Source organism: Callorhinchus milii, unplaced genomic scaffold (assembly GCF_018977255.1).
Source record: "Callorhinchus milii isolate IMCB2004 unplaced genomic scaffold, IMCB_Cmil_1.0 Scaffold5, whole genome shotgun sequence".
NCBI lineage: Eukaryota > Metazoa > Chordata > Chondrichthyes > Chimaeriformes > Callorhinchidae > Callorhinchus > Callorhinchus milii.
Window position 1 is genome coordinate 56,837,698 of NW_024704746.1, and position 16,000 is coordinate 56,853,697.

The window sequence follows — 16,000 nt, forward strand, 5'->3', positions numbered from 1 at the left end:
AGCGCTTTTCACGTCGGGAGGACGTCCCAAAGCGCTTCACAGAACACACTGTAAAGTGAATTGACTGTATATTGACTGTATACTGTATATTGATACAGTATATTGAGAGCCGAAGTAACATGCTCAAATATCAATTTGATTGGCTATCTGATTCTTATGTAAAGTAATATGATGAAGAACAAAATATATTTTAAAAAATTGTATTCAATGGTTAATTTATACAAATTACGCTTGTATAGTGCCCTTCACGTTGGAAATATGTCCCAAGTTATTGGAGTTGGGGTCAGGAGGGATGGAGTCCAGGGGTGGGGTGGGAAGAGAAGCCGAAGGCACAGGCCTTGAAAGAGGCAAGAGAGGGATTGAGGTGGAAAGATTGCAATATAGAGTTACAGAGTGTGGAGACAGATAATCTGAAAGTACGACCGCCACTGGTGGGGCGGGAAGTGCAGGGGACTTGAAGCAGGAGGGCGCAGTGGTCAGGCTGATATGGGGATAGGAGTCACAGAGTTAGGACGACCAAGACCATGGAGAGCTTTGAAAGCGATATACAGTTAACTTTTCTCCCTTCCTTGAGAAATGCTTCCTAATTTCTAATGATATTTTGCATGCGGTGATGGATCAAGACTAATTTCCTGCAATTCAATGCGTCTTCACCCGTCGATGCATGTGCACTTACCAGCAAGCATTGGAATTGCATTGAAGTTCTTCTGCATGTCACGACTACGTGTCCCATGATTCACTGCAGCTGGCTGGCAAGTGCACATGGGTCAACGGTTCAGGACGTCATTTTTCGCGATTCAATACAGCTGACCAGTAAGTGCGGGAGTAATGGCGGAGAGGGGAGCAGTGTTACGAGCTGGATGATTATAACAACTAGCACAAATAAATCTAAGTGGTTTTGATAGGAAACTGAATGGGACTCGACTTAGGCGATTGTATGATTAATAAAGATAGGACTTACGTGAGTTTTACTGTACTACATAACCTTTCAACCTCAAAAATGAACACGAATCATCTGGTAGTTTCTCTGGCAAGCGCTCTGGGACGTCACCCGGAGGGCATTCTATAAATGACAGTTGTTTTTGGTAATAATCATCCCGTTTAATTTGATAGCCTGCAATTTAAAAAAAATTCAAATAATGGAAGATTGTCTTTAAGACCATCTGCAACAGAGTAAGTATGCTTGTAATACTGCAGGATCAGCTTCTCTCTCATGTCTCACAGTATTAGAGGCCCACGTGACTACTGTCTATTTATAGTCCTTCCTGTTTCGCTGCCCACTGCACCTTGGTTCTCACTTTTATTTTGATTTTCATGTGGATTCTTGGAAAACATTTAAGTTGATGTTTTAAGGTCATTTTTTAAGATTAGCTTTGGGAAAGAGGTTGTTTTGTGAATCTGGACATTATTTTCAAGAGGATATTTAGTCACTGCAGCAATTGGACTCCTCCCAGTATAATCCATTGCTTTTCTACTACGGCTCTAGTGCATTCATAAAGCCTGATGGAATTTTTCCTCTTTGAATGAAGTTCCATTTGATATAAATGGATTTTATGGTGAGTTTATTAAAAAAAATTTAAAAAACAGCTTCCTTAAAACTGACGCAGTACGTATTAACGGATCCTGCTGAGCCTGCATAAATTAGCTTGCTATACTGGTTGGAGGCAGTCGAACAGAATGCAGTATAATTAAGCCTTGTTGATTCACTTTTTGGTGAAAAGCAGATAAAAATACTTTTTATTCATTGAACTATATTAGTAAAATTTGTCTGGGTGAGCATACAGATGATGATCTAAAGTAAACTATCTGTACAGATGTAGTCCTTTGTTTGAATCAAAGACTTCATATGATGGTTTATTCATTGCCAGTAAGCAATTTTATGTTTTGGTACAGGCAGGTCCAGGGATATTAAATATGGCTTCAGGAATTCAAGATTTCAACAGGACAGAGTCTGACCGACTGAATGAGATCAAGGGACATCTAGAAATCGCCTTGCTAGAAAAGCATTTTTTACGTAAGTATTGAATTGCATTCATTTACAGAATGGACAACACAATTTCAATGCCTTATTATCTATATTTACAAGTGGGAAGTCTTAAACCTGCACTTGAAAATATGTGCTATTTACCAATTTGTAGTCCTTACTACAACAACGACGACTTGCATCTGTACAGCGCTCTTCACATAGAATAATATCTTGGAGACTTGCACAATGAGGAAGAAGAGGGAGGGAGAGGTGACCATTGGCAAGGTTGAAGAGGTAGATTTTCAGGTTTGATTTAAAGATAAATAAAGAGGGTGTGAGACAGAGGGATTAAGACAGGGAGTTCCAGAGATTAGGGGAGTAGTGTCTGAAGGCATGGTCACCAATGGTGGTGAGGAGGAGTCGGGGGCGCACAGCAAGCTTGTGTTAACTGAGCAGAGGGAATGGGCAGAGGAATCGAGCTGAATATGGGATAAGAAGAATAGCTGAACGGGATTCTGAAGTTATGCATTGGTTTGGTGAGTTTGAGAAAGAGGCTGGAAGTTGATAACTGATGAATGAAGTTTGATATAGATAAGTGCAAAGTACTATATGTAGGATGCAAGAATAGGAAATACAAGCACTCCATCGAAGGGGACTGTCCAGGCCCTAGAGGCAGTGCAGAGGAAAGAGAGAGGAATGCGAACTGTGAGCACCTATTTGACAAGCTAGGGGTCATCAGTGTGGGGAGAAGACAAATCAGAATGAACCAAGACAGGACAAGAGGACATAGTTTTAAAAAGCTATTTCAGGATAGATACCTGGAGGTTTTTTTTACTTATTTAACGGCAATTAATGACTGGGATAGATTGCCATGAAGGATGGTTGCGGCCAGGACACTGGACTCGTTTAAAAACCAGTGTGATGCTGTGATGGGAATTGGGAGTGGGCAGTAGGGTGGTGGTTCTAGAAAATGAGATTGAATGGTACAGTATCGACTGACCTTCTTAATTCAAACTAATCTTGTGAAATCTGAAATTGATTGTGTTAAGTTGGAATAAAACCTTTTTAACTTTTAATGAGGTATGGCATGCACCAAGAGGTTGGTATTGAGTACTTCAGCAGGCTAATAAACAAGTTATTTTTGGTCAAAGTGTCAGATCAAAACTATATGAATATTTGAAAGTGAGACGCATCTGCTTTTCTTAAAAGCTGCTTATCGACTGATGTTAAGTTAGAGCCATTGGTTTGGGGAATGGTGTAAGGCTTGTACAACTTGAAGAAAACAGATTTTTTCAAAAAGAGCAAATGATCTATATATTTAGTCGCTGGGAATCTTTTATTTCAAGCACATTTGTGGAAGGCTATAAAATATGTGAGAAGTGAATGGATAGAATAAGCATTAAAAAAACTGTAAAAGGGAAGGGATGCTGTATAAGGAAGGAAATATGTAAAATGTCTCTTCCTTACAAATAACCTTAATCATATAACGTTGACATCCACTTGACCATAAAAAATTGAGGATTTAAGACAATATGAAGTTAAATTAGATATGGAGATATATTGGTTGATCTTCTTAAAAAAAAATCCAACATATTTAACACTCAAAGCTGTGAGTCTTTGTAATGTTTATGTATTTGGGATCAGTTTCAAATATTACATGTGGGGAGCAAAGTGCAAAGATAGTTATAATTTGGTGATATCCTTTTTGACAGTATGACTATGATTTAATGATTATGTTAGCTATTTCAATACCAATTATTCAACCATATGATTCTGCAATACCTATTGGTTAGAGCACTCGCCTTGCAAGCAAGAGGACCCGGGTTTGATTCTTGGGCAGGGCAAAATCTTACCCAAGTTTTCCTTAATCCACCTGCTCCTGTTTACCTATCAGTAAATAGGAACCCATTTGTTAGTCGATTGGCGAATCGCTTTCTGGGAGTAATAATCCCCTTTTTAAAAAAAAATAATATGGTCATTCAATCCATGACTATTTGTGGGACAATTTTGCTGTGCGCAATTGTACCAAGTGACCCCAACTTTTTTAGTTTAAGAGTGTGATTTATCTTGTTTTCTCTCTTTGCCCCTCCTGTTATGTACATGTCAAAATTATTTGATTTCAAATAACGTTCCCAACTGAAATCAGAAACTTGTCTCAAGTGAAATAATACTAATAATCATTGACTTTGTTTATAGGGCTTCACCAGAGCATTGAAATATCTCAAAAGTGCTTCACATGATTTGCTGTAAAGTGTAGTGTATATGTAGGACCTCTGGCAATGCAGCATATCCCTCCCTTATCCTCTGTTAACCCCTCCCACCCTATGCTATACCAGCCTAGACAGTAAACTCAAATTCCTGACGTGGTATTTAAACCCACACTGTTCTTCTGCATACAATATTAGAGGTCCACTGCATCTAATTTGAAAATGAGACAAGTGACCTCTGGATGCAGTATTATAGTATTTATTTTCATTGAAGCCGATGGTTCTGCTCTAGTCTCTCAATTAGGAACTAAATTGTTTACAATTTTCACAATTTGGTTAATAGTCTAAATGATTTGCAAATTCAGATGAATTTTGCTGCTGTTTGTTTAAAATACAATTTGGAAAAAATGTGCTAGATGATCCCATTACAAAGAAGAAAAGAAACTTTAAATTGCCGATATCCATTTTGAGGTGCTGGTGGAAATGTTTTTTTTTCAGTTTTTACTTTTAAAACATACTTTATTAAATACAATTTTCAATTTATCTGAAACTTGCACAATTAAGATATGTTTTCTATTGTACTTTCTGCTCTGTCTCAGTTGTCATTTCCAGTGTTTTCATACATAATTTAAACAGTTGAAAGTAAACTGAGATGGATGATCGAAGCTAAGATCAAATAATAAATTAATTTGCTGGTTGCCCATTAGATTGTGCTGAATAACATTTATGTAATGCATCATGAAATTGTAACTTGTAATCTCTGACAATTTTCAGAATGTAGTTTGATTGTGCCATGATGATAGATTTACATCTGTCTTCTATCTTTACTAATAAAACGACAAGGTCTCCATGTGTGTCTATCAGCTAAGATCACAACAAAAAATTGTCGTAGAGACATGATTTATACTTATAATAATAATAATCCTTGCATTTGATATAGCGCTTTTCACGTCGGGAGGACGTCCCAAAGCGCTTCACAGAACACACTGTAAAGTGAATTGACTGTATATTTGTGGGCGACTTCATCGGAAAGGTCTTGTATCTAGGAGTGTCTTGGGCATATTTGTTTTCAGGGATCTCCTATCGTTGATGAGCTATGCTCTAAACAAGTGGCTCACAGTGGCACTGTGGCATCATGCGTCACAGATAATGCACGCAGTATGCAAGCAGTCAGACGAAGCCACGGGGCGGGAGCAAGATAAAGATGCCTAAGCAAAGATCAAGCCTTTCAAGGATAAATAAAAATGCTAGAAAAAAGAGAAGGTAGATTAAATGAGACTGAAGAACAAAAAAACAGCGCAGCTGGACTTCAATCCTGAAAGGACTGCAAGAGCATGGCAAAATGAGTTTCCTGCTCAAAGAGAACTGGGAATATGTCGAACATATGGAGCCATGTGGAGCAATGAAATGGGCAAAAGAAGTTACTTGCTTGGCAAGGTGAAACCAGAGCGACTCACAGAGCCGCCTGAATCCCTGAAACGTCTGCTGGATGGCACATCAACTAATTCTATACATTTTCTAGCAAACCTTAGGAAATATAATTTGTGCTTCCAGATTACCTCTTTTGGTGTAACTAGAGAAATGAAAGAGCAGGCTACGTACCAACATTTAAAGTGCAAGGCCAAATGTATCACTTATCGGGATCTCTAAACACTTTGCCTAATGAGTCGCCAAAATTCTTACCAATCTACTTCATGACGAACCGAGAAGAACAAGCCATGCAGAGCGAAAGCAATGTTCTGAGGTTGAAGAAAGCCCTCATACTAGATCTGCAAGACATGCTTTACAACAGTAACACATATGCTAGCACCTGCTGGCACCTGCTGGCCAGCATGAACGATGTTACAATGCACCAACTACTGACGAAGTAGCCATCCTGACTGTGTGTGAAGAACATGGTAAGCGGGACATTGTATTGCAACAACGTGACAGCAAACTCAAACGAGTATAAGCATACAATGCCCTCCATTACCCATTATTCCCACGTGGTGAAGATGGTTACCATTTCCAGATATGGCAAACAAATCCCAGCACTGGACAGTCAAGGCCCGATAAAAAGGTGTCTGCTAAGGCTTTTTATGCGCACAGGTTGATGCAACTTGAAGGTGATTACAACATCCCTCTGCGTATAAAAGACCTCCATCAATTCATCGTAGACATGTATGCCAAGATCAAAGCTGAGAGACTCCTTTTTTTCTGCTTGAACTGGGGTGCCACGGCTTATGTACGAAAGAACCCAGGATGCATTGTGCTATGTGCGAACATACGGTTGGTCTGACCTGCAACCGTAATTGGGAGAAGATTAAGCAGCAACTGTTTCCTGTACAGAAGCCACAGGACTGCCATGATCTCATAGCCAGAGTTTTTCACTTCAAAGTTCTTAAACTGATGGAGCTTATCACCAAAAATCACATCTTTGCCATTGTTACCTCTACACCATTGAGTGGCAAAAGTGTGGTCTTCCCTATGCACACATTCTTCTGTTCATCAACAAATTACGGCCTAACCAAATCGACAATGTCATCTCTACAGAACTGCCAAACCCAGACCGAGATCGTACATAAGATGTTTTTGCATGGCTTTGAGGCTCTGGACAGGACACTTAAGGACATCAGGGAAAACACCCAGACGATGGGAGGGATGACATTTATTTTGTCGGGAGCCTTCCGCCAGACACTACCTGTCATACAACATTGTACCCATGCTGATGAATTGAATGCCAGTCTTAAGGCTTCCAGGCTTTGGGCATGTGTGGAAAAATGAGCCTCAGGACAAATATGCAAGTCCTATCTTAATGGCAGTTCCTCAACTGGGGTATATGCCGACCGACCTCCTTATGGAAATTGGGGATGGCAAAATTCCAGTGGTTCCAACAGATGGCTAAATTCAGATCCCCGAAGGTTGTGGGACCATTGTACAAGATATAGCTCAAAACCAACGTTTTCCCGAACACAGCTATAACTACACAAATCATAAGTGGTTGTGTCAAAGAGCAATCCTTGCTCCAAAAAATGAGTCTGCCAGCAAGATCAATTTCCAGCTACTCAATGGCATCTTTGGCCTTTTCTTGAATACACCTTGTCTTTCGTTTCCTATGTTGGATGTTCACATGTGGGTTCATCTCAAAACCTGTGCATCATGGCAGAAGGAGAAAAACTGCAAATGTCGTCTACATAGAAGCCTTGCAATAACTCGTGGACCTGCAGGATCCCACAGTAAACCCCTTCAGTTAGCATAGCTTTGATAAGATCTTCTATCGTTCATAAGCTATGACCCTTTGATAGGATCTTCTATCATTGATGAACTATGACTTAAACAAGCAGTTTTGCTTAAGGTGTACACACAATGTTTATGGCACGTACGATGGTTTGTGAGTGGTATCACTGAAATCTACATTCCATATTGGATCCTTTGGTTGCAAGCGTAACTTCAACGGCTACAGCTAGTTCGGCTATAATAAATGACTTTATGGCACAAATTGAAAAATTGGAAAGCTTCAAGCCAAGATATAATTTAAAAGGAACAATATTTGGTTGAATAAGCTTCGCAGGAGCAATTATTATATCAATTAATGCATTTTTTAAAGAAGCTAGATATATTTATAATAGAACATTGGGTTGAAATGGAGGACATTAGGTTAGGATCAAATACTGCATGGGTTGTCATGATTTTATTGGCTGGCGTTTTAATGATTTTTGGTTATTGTGTTTTTGAGAATGGTTCAGTTATCCCTCAGTTCATGAGGAAGTGGTTAAAAAAAGAACAAGAAAAGGCTATAGCTTCCCCCCCCACTCCTATCCTGACTCTGTTTTGACTTACTTTACCATTATCTACACTTGTTTTCACAATTTATTTGCACCACTCAAATTGCTGGCAGATCTGTGTTAATTCAGTGCATAGCCTGAGTGGCAGGAGAGGAGAGTAGAGATGGAAGAGTGAGGTTTTGTCCTAATTCATGGAAAGTTTGTGTAGTCCAGTGCTTCTTGAAAGGGGAAAGGAAACCTCCATGGGCACTCACTATATTAGGGCCTCTTTATACCAGGAGATCCATGATTTGGGGTTCTGGTTATTATGCATTGTTGCCACTAACTCCAGTACCTTCATTTTGGAGAGCCCCTCAGCATAATCCATACTCCTGGCTGCCTGCGTGAGCCACATGGCAATACTCTAGATACTTCTGTCTAACAAACTGAGCAGTTTCTTCACATCTCCAAAATTTTCATGCTTCTCTGCAGGATCGACCACAAAGTTTCTTCGAAATGTGCTAAAGCAAAGAGTTTTTTTTTAAAGTAACTGAAGGCATGGCCACTGATGGTGTTGAGAAATTGGGGGACGTGCAGCAGTTCGCTGAGTGAAGAGGGTGGGTAGAGGAATGGGATACGTGTAGTATGTGAGATAGAAGTGGGCTACTAGAATATGATTCCAAAGGTCAGAGTGGTTAGAGTACGGAATGCTCTACCTCAAGAAGTGGTTGAGGCAGAATCCATGTAGCTTTCAAAAGGGAACTGGCTAAATGCCTAAAAGGAATCAACTACAGAAGTATGGGGAAAATGCAGGATAGTAGGACTGAAAAGATTACTCTTAACAGAGCCAGAGCAGACTGGTAGCTGAATGGCTTTCTGTGCTGTAAGTTTCTATGGTTCTATTCCATTTGTGGCTTTCTATAGATTTTCATCCAACATCCATAGATCTGATAGCTTCCAGCAGTATATTTCGATAGAAATCTGTTGTTATAATGAGATCAACTAAGTGATTTCGATGCAAGTGTGCAACCTTTCCAGCCTGGATAGCTGACTGCTGGTTTCTGTAATATGCTTGACTAAAGCATTGTGTGTGCAACACTGTTGTATCTTTAATAGTTATTGCATGATTAAAATAAACTACAGTTGGACCGCATTGTAACAACGTTAGCTGTGTTTCCTGCAGCGAAGAGAGTGACCAGAAGGTGATGTCAGTGACTGCCATTTTTATATTTAACTTTCATTTAATGGACCTAAAGCATGGGGTTGTAATGAGGTCTGACTGCAATAACAATTTACATTTCTATAGCGCCTTTCACGTTGGGAAGACGTCCCAAGGCCCTGACTATAATATTCATATTATGTGACTCCTGTGACCCATGTGACATTTCTACAGATAAATAAATAATCCATGTATTTGATATTGTGGCTTTCGTGTCAAAGCTGTTTCAAAACCATTCACAAGATTTACTGAAATGTGGAGTGACTGTGTAACCTAACGCAGAGGTTATTATACCTGGCTTCTAGCCCTGACTATCTGACGTCTTGCTTTAATAAATGCTCAACTTCTCGGTTGCCTGGTGGCCGCTGAAGTCTCTTCCTGCGCATGATGTAGATTATAAATTTGCTTAGTTTTAGCAGCTTTTTAGCTCCCAGATCTGGGAGTCCTGTTGATGTTTGAAAAACAATTTTAATTCCCAACATACATGAAAATAACAAGATGTTGATTTAAGATCCTTTATAGTTTTCCATATGTGCGCTTGCATTATTAGTAACTGAATAAACTATGCAAATTACCAATTTCTGATAAGATAAATTTTTATTTTTTCATTTTTGCTATTCTTTCAATAAAAAAATTATTGTTGATGTAACTTTCTGTTAGAAATGTTAAAAACTAATGTATTCTGGGATTGACTCGTATATTAGTAATCTATTCCAACCATTGTTAATGGAAGGCGACTGACTGCATTTGTCCAAGGACGTTTGATCTATTAGGTCAAATACCAAATTGTTCATTGTGCTGTGGGTAACATTTTGACTTACTGGAGTGATGTTGTTCATCTAACATCTGAACTTCTGAACACAATCTGTCATAAAGCAACACTTCCAGTATTCAAAGTGAACAGCAGCTCCTGAACATGATAAATCTGCCTTGCAATAGATTGGGATGAACCAGAGCTAAACTTGGATATAATGTGGTGAAAGCTATTTGTTCAAGATTATTTTGTGTATGTATATATTCCTGTACATTTAATTCTTAATATGTAAACTGGACAATGAATGAAATGCGTGGAATGTATTCCCAACTTCATTTATGCAATTCAGTTGAAAGTATAGATGCAAATCAAAAAAGAATCATGATTTAATTTATACAGCGAGAAGTTATCTGTGTACTCAACGATAGATTTTATTACAAAATTAGAACTAATGTCCCTCAAAATTAGCAGTAATGATATTACAAGACTCTTTAATACCCATCTGTGAACATTTTGCTGTGCTGCTTTCCATCCGTGCTGTGACCGGTTCTGCCTTCTCCCATCTCCGCAACATCTCCCACCTCCGCAACATCGCCCACCTCAGCCACTGCCTCAGGCTGCTGAGACACTCATCCATGCATTCATTATAACCGAGCAGCTGACAAAAGTTTCTAATGAAAGAAAAAAATTGCTCACCACAGAAGAATATTATTATGTTTTTAACACATATTACTGTTTTGTTATTGACCTGAATAAGCGAAGCATCCCATTATGTGTGGTTTCTATAAATGTTACCATATAGGGATACTTGTATATCGAATGTCTTGATTATTGAACCACTTTGTCCCATAGCACATGAATGCATATAAATAAAATCAGAAAAAAAGATTTTTCAAGCCCGGGTGACTCGTACACACACATTCCTTGAATGAAAAAAACGGACAATAAGCAGTAATGATTAGCAATAGGAAATCTGGCAACCTACTCAATGTTGAACCTACCCAATTATAATGAATTGCCCAAAAAAGTCATGTTTTGGGTTGTCCCGTATATCACTTCCCATGTGTTGCTCACTCTGTGCAGGAAGAGCTATTGACATCACTTTGCTTGCACTGCACATACATGTGCAATAAGTGCTGCTGATGTCACGTCCTAGTCAGCAGGGCTTCTTGTATCTTGCATGTGCAATGTGCAGATGTGACATCAGCAAAATTTCCCGCACATTTGCATGATGTGCCAGAAGTGACAACACAATCTGATTACATGGAAATTGGCAATTTTTAGTGTGGGAAGGTGGCTCATCAGCACTGTAATTGGGTTGTACTATGCTTCCAGTAAAGCGCTGTTGATTAAGTGAACCTAGGATCAAGTGGGGAACATTTTAATGGAGCAATCCGCTAATGACAGGTTTATTGTTATAACCCTTATAACGTTGATTTTTTTTTAAAAATCTGCTTATTTCTGCAACAGAGGAAGAACTAAGGAAGCTGAGGGAAGAGACTAATGCTGAAACACTAAAGCAAGAACTGGAAAAAGAAAAACTGAAACGAATGGAGCTAGAACAGAAAGTATCTGACATACTTAAAACGAGGTACGGAGTTAAACTAGTTAATGTACAGGTTATTGGGGGGTGCAGTTGACCAAAAGGAGTACTTCATATCTATGTTAGTGAGGGTCAGGTTGCATATAGCCAGTTGTTAATTTCTTAGTTGGTGGCACTCAATTCAGATTTGGAACGTTGTGGGCTAAAGGTCCATGTCAGAACTTTGAACTCACTGTCTGGGATGACACTAATGCAGTGCTGAGGACGCTCTGCAATGTCACAGGTGCCATCTTTCAGGTGAGATTTACAATAATGGATAATGAGATAATGGGTAGTTGTGGCACCACAATAGATTATAAGGAAAAGTAGGTGGAAAAAAGAACATCCAGCATTCTAACTATTATGTAGCCCTAATTAGGTACGGATACAAAAGATGTATGATGAGATATGGGAGATATAGTCCCAAAAGTAGGGCATTAGGTAACTGACCTGTAATATGGGATTTTGTGAGGATACTCATTTATTCAGCTTGTACTGCGTTGCTAGGCAAGTACGTAAAACTTGGTTCAAACATTCTGATTTTGTTTTTAAAGAGTACTACATTGCTGCATAAATTGTTGAGGAAGTTTAATAAGTTACTGAAACATGTATTTCTCCTGCCACTGCCACAGTGGTTTCCATTCTAGATTGTAAGGATTTCCAGAAAGAGTCAATTCGGCACAATTTGCCATTGAGAACATTGACTAGTCCAGCTACTTGTCCCGTTCAGACCATTTAGGGCTTTGGCTTGCTTTGTTAGCAGGAGCTGAGCGGGAAGAATTCCTGCCCTTCCAAGTCCTGCTGATGAGCCTGCCTGGTTGGTCTGTCATCAGGAGTGCCCTGAGGTATTGAGATACCTGTCTGGCTCAAAAACTGGACTATTGAAGCTGCCACAGAGAATTGACTCAATTGTGATATTCTGTTGCCATACACAACTCCCAAGGAGACTGCGCTTGCTTCCTTCTCCCCTGCCCCTGCCCCTCGGAAGATAGTCACTAGTTGGTCATTTGGCTTTGTCATTTGATTTCAAAAATCTCCTGCTTTGAATCCTTTCCTTTAGAAAAACAAAAATATACTCATGCTGATATTGCACTTCACCTTAACAAAAACTGTCACCTGATGATGGAAATTGTATATTCCCTCAGTGAAACAAAACCCTTTGAATGTATAAGTTTGGTATTTAATTGCCCAATTTCTCTAAATTTGGCCAGTTTATTTATATTTGTGTTTATATTTATATTTATGTTTGCCAAATTTTCATTTCTTTTAGAAGTGATGATTCTTCAAGTCAACAGTCTTTGAAAGTGCAACCTCCGGTGAATGGAACAGGTAATTTACAGTCTTTGTTTTATATGTTTTATTTTGGAGGACAGAAATGCCAGTGGAGGAAAAAAAGCATATAATGGAGGAGTAAATGGAAGGACTCTTCCTAAAATTATAATGTTTTACAATTTTAAAATGCAACAAAATAAAAACTAACATGATTGGTGTTTCACATCAGTACATTTTTACATAAATATTTTTTTCAAACTTATATATCTTGATAGTTTGTTGTAGGCAAGGCTTAATCTTTCCATTGGCAAAAATAAGAATAATATGAAAAAATATGTAAGTTGGAATGTAAGTTGGAACTGCCTAGAATACAACTGTTAAAAAAATTATTAATATTGTATTGCAAAACTGATGTGCAGTCATTCAGTTAAATAATAATTATTGGAAGTTGTCACCTTTTCTTTGTTGAAATATTGCTTATTTGAGAGTATTTATTTCAGTTTCAAACCTGCCTGGGCATCTGAATGTGAGCGATGTTTTAGAGGCTGGAACGGATGCATCCTACAGAATAAACTGGCTAATTTCTTATGTTTATCTAGCTGTGACAGAGTAAATTATTAATTATTTCAAACCTTGCAAAATGGATGTACCAGCTTTGGTTTTCTATAACTGAATAAGGCTGATCAGAGACTCCTTAGCTTAGTATTTAGATCATTAGTTTTATAGTCAAGGAAGATGCATTTGATATTTACCAGTGCCCAACACCAATCATTTTGTAGTATTTTAATACTGTAAAACATTACATAGTGCACTCCGTATAATTACATGGAGTTAGGATTGGACAGACGTATACAATTATACAGAATATGCAATTACCTGAAGTTCATTAGTGGCACCACCTTTCCATCACTATCTGCGCTACCTCTCTTTACATCTCCTGCTCTAGCTCACTTCCCATTTCTCTCTGCGCTACCTTTCCACCATACATACACCTCACCAGTCAATTCCTTAATTATCTGAACTAATTATGCAGGTAAAAATAAAATCGACTGGCTGTCTTTTATGCAATTAAGCAAATTATGCAGTTATCCAATATGCATTTGAGAGGAGTGCAATAACATGCAAACAAATTTTCAGTGCCTAGAAATTGCTATGCAGTTAAATGGAGCTTGCGATTATCCGATATGTAATTATGTGGAGTGCACTGTAAATGCACTCATTTATATAAATACATAAATAAATATAAATACCCTGGCTTATTTGGTAGTACTCTTGGCTCTGAGTTAGAAGGCTGTGGGTTCAAGCCAATGTCAGAACTTAATAATAATAATAATCCTTGCATTTGATATAGCGCTTTTCACGTCGGGAGAACGTCCCAAAGCGCTTCACAGAACACACTGTAAAGTGAATTGACTGTATATTTGTGGGCGAACGTGACAGCCAATTGCGCACAGCAATGTCCCACAAACAGTCGTAGATTAAAAATGACCAATTTATTATTGTTTTTGGTTTTGGAGGGATTATTACTAGGCTCTGTGTGGAGTAAGGAAACTTGCCCAAGGTTTCGCCCTCTGCCTGGAATTGAACTCAGGTCTCTCGCTTTCAAAGCGAGTGCTCTAACCACTGAGCTACAGGACTCCACTTGCATTGAATGTACATAATCTAGGGTTCACTTTAAATGAGATGGTAAATTGATTAATTAATCTGTGTGCACCTAATTAATCTAGGTGCATATTATAAAGATCCCATGTCATTATTCAAAAAGAAAAGGGAATTTCTCCCAGTTAAAATTGTTCATTCACTTCATGGCTGTAGGACATTGCTGTGTGCAGATTAGTTGTCACATTCCATACAAATATATTTTACAGTAAATCCTGTGAAACGCTTTGAGATGTCCTCCTGACATCAATGGCACTATATCAAATGTAAGAATTACTATATTATAATACATTTTGAATATTTTAGGATTTCAATATGAAAACGCTAGCACAAATTTTAGAACAGTGAGGAGGCAATAACATGGAAGTGTTGTTACTTTAAATATACTGTATTTTTTGTCATTACATTGGGAATGTTTATCCCAGGATTTGACAAACAATCCTTGGAGATGATGAACCTTTTGAAATGTTTAGTCCACTGCCAATGAGAACTCAGAAGACTTTGTTACTGTGCTTATATTTGTTTTCCTGTACATACACCATTAAGTCTGGCAGCAGCTTGTCTAACTTATCTATATGGATGAAAACAAGTAAACTGCAGTAAAGTATAAATAGTGTAATTTGATATTTTCCCTTATCAGTTCTTTCAGAAAAACTCTAAATAAAATGTTATAATTTTAATCCACACAATATTTATTAGAATCTGCTGCCACATAAAAACAACAACAAATTACAGTGAAAGATGTCCCAGGACTCTGGACAGTCAGGGTATTTTGGACTTCTGACATAAGGAGACAATTAATAATAATAACAGGAAAACCATGATTTTGAGACTTGACACCCTGGACTGTTCACAAGTAATATTGAATTATTTTAGCTTCATTGGCATCCAGAACTTATACAGTATAAATTCACACAAATGATTATGATGAATGCAGAATGTTTTATGACTTCTCGCTTAATTTGGGAGAACTGCATTATTTTGGAAGGTTGCAATTCTAATCTGAAATCCAAGCAAAAGAGAGAAATTCATCAAAACAAGTTGGTGAAACTGCAGTTGTGATTTTATTGTTCTACAAAATATTGGTGCCATTTTGTTTTGTAGAGAAACGTGGAAAAACATTCTACTCCAGAGTTTACAAATGGTTCTTTGAGAAGTTTTCAGTATATATTGAAGATTTCCAATTTCAGCTTGAAGAGAACTCAGTAGAAACTGAAGAACCTCTGAGTGCTAAACGGTACAGTTTGAATTCATTTTATTCAAAGTTAAATGATTTTTTGAAGTTTCTCTATGATAATATGATGGTTTCCTATGAAACTTTCAAACCTAATTACTGAAGCTGGATCTTAAATGGAAGCAATTTTCTCTTTCTCCTCTCTTTCTCTTTCCATTCTCTCACATTTTCTCTCTTCTTGTCTAGTAGAAACTTGTTGTAAATAATTTTTGATACTTAATTATAATTGTTAGACTGTATAAAGCTCCGGTTACAATGGCATCCTTGAGGTAAATGCAATGGATTACACAAAGTAAAATATTAATTTCATGGAAAGATGGTAACATTTCCTGGAAAGTCACCATAATGTTTATAGGTAAACATT

General features: G+C 38.0%; 1 protein-coding gene across 1 annotated transcript in view; it reads left to right on the forward strand.

Moving 5' to 3' along the window:
- Positions 1-16,000, forward strand: part of gramd4a (GRAM domain containing 4a) — a 52,847-nt gene that overhangs the window by 18,143 nt on the left and 18,704 nt on the right. Inside the window, exons 3-6 of the mRNA XM_042335223.1 lie at positions 1,894-2,014; positions 11,360-11,480; positions 12,742-12,800; positions 15,507-15,639. Of these exons, the coding sequence (XP_042191157.1) occupies positions 1,894-2,014; positions 11,360-11,480; positions 12,742-12,800; positions 15,507-15,639 (434 nt within the window). The remainder of the gene's footprint in view (positions 1-1,893; positions 2,015-11,359; positions 11,481-12,741; positions 12,801-15,506; positions 15,640-16,000) is intronic.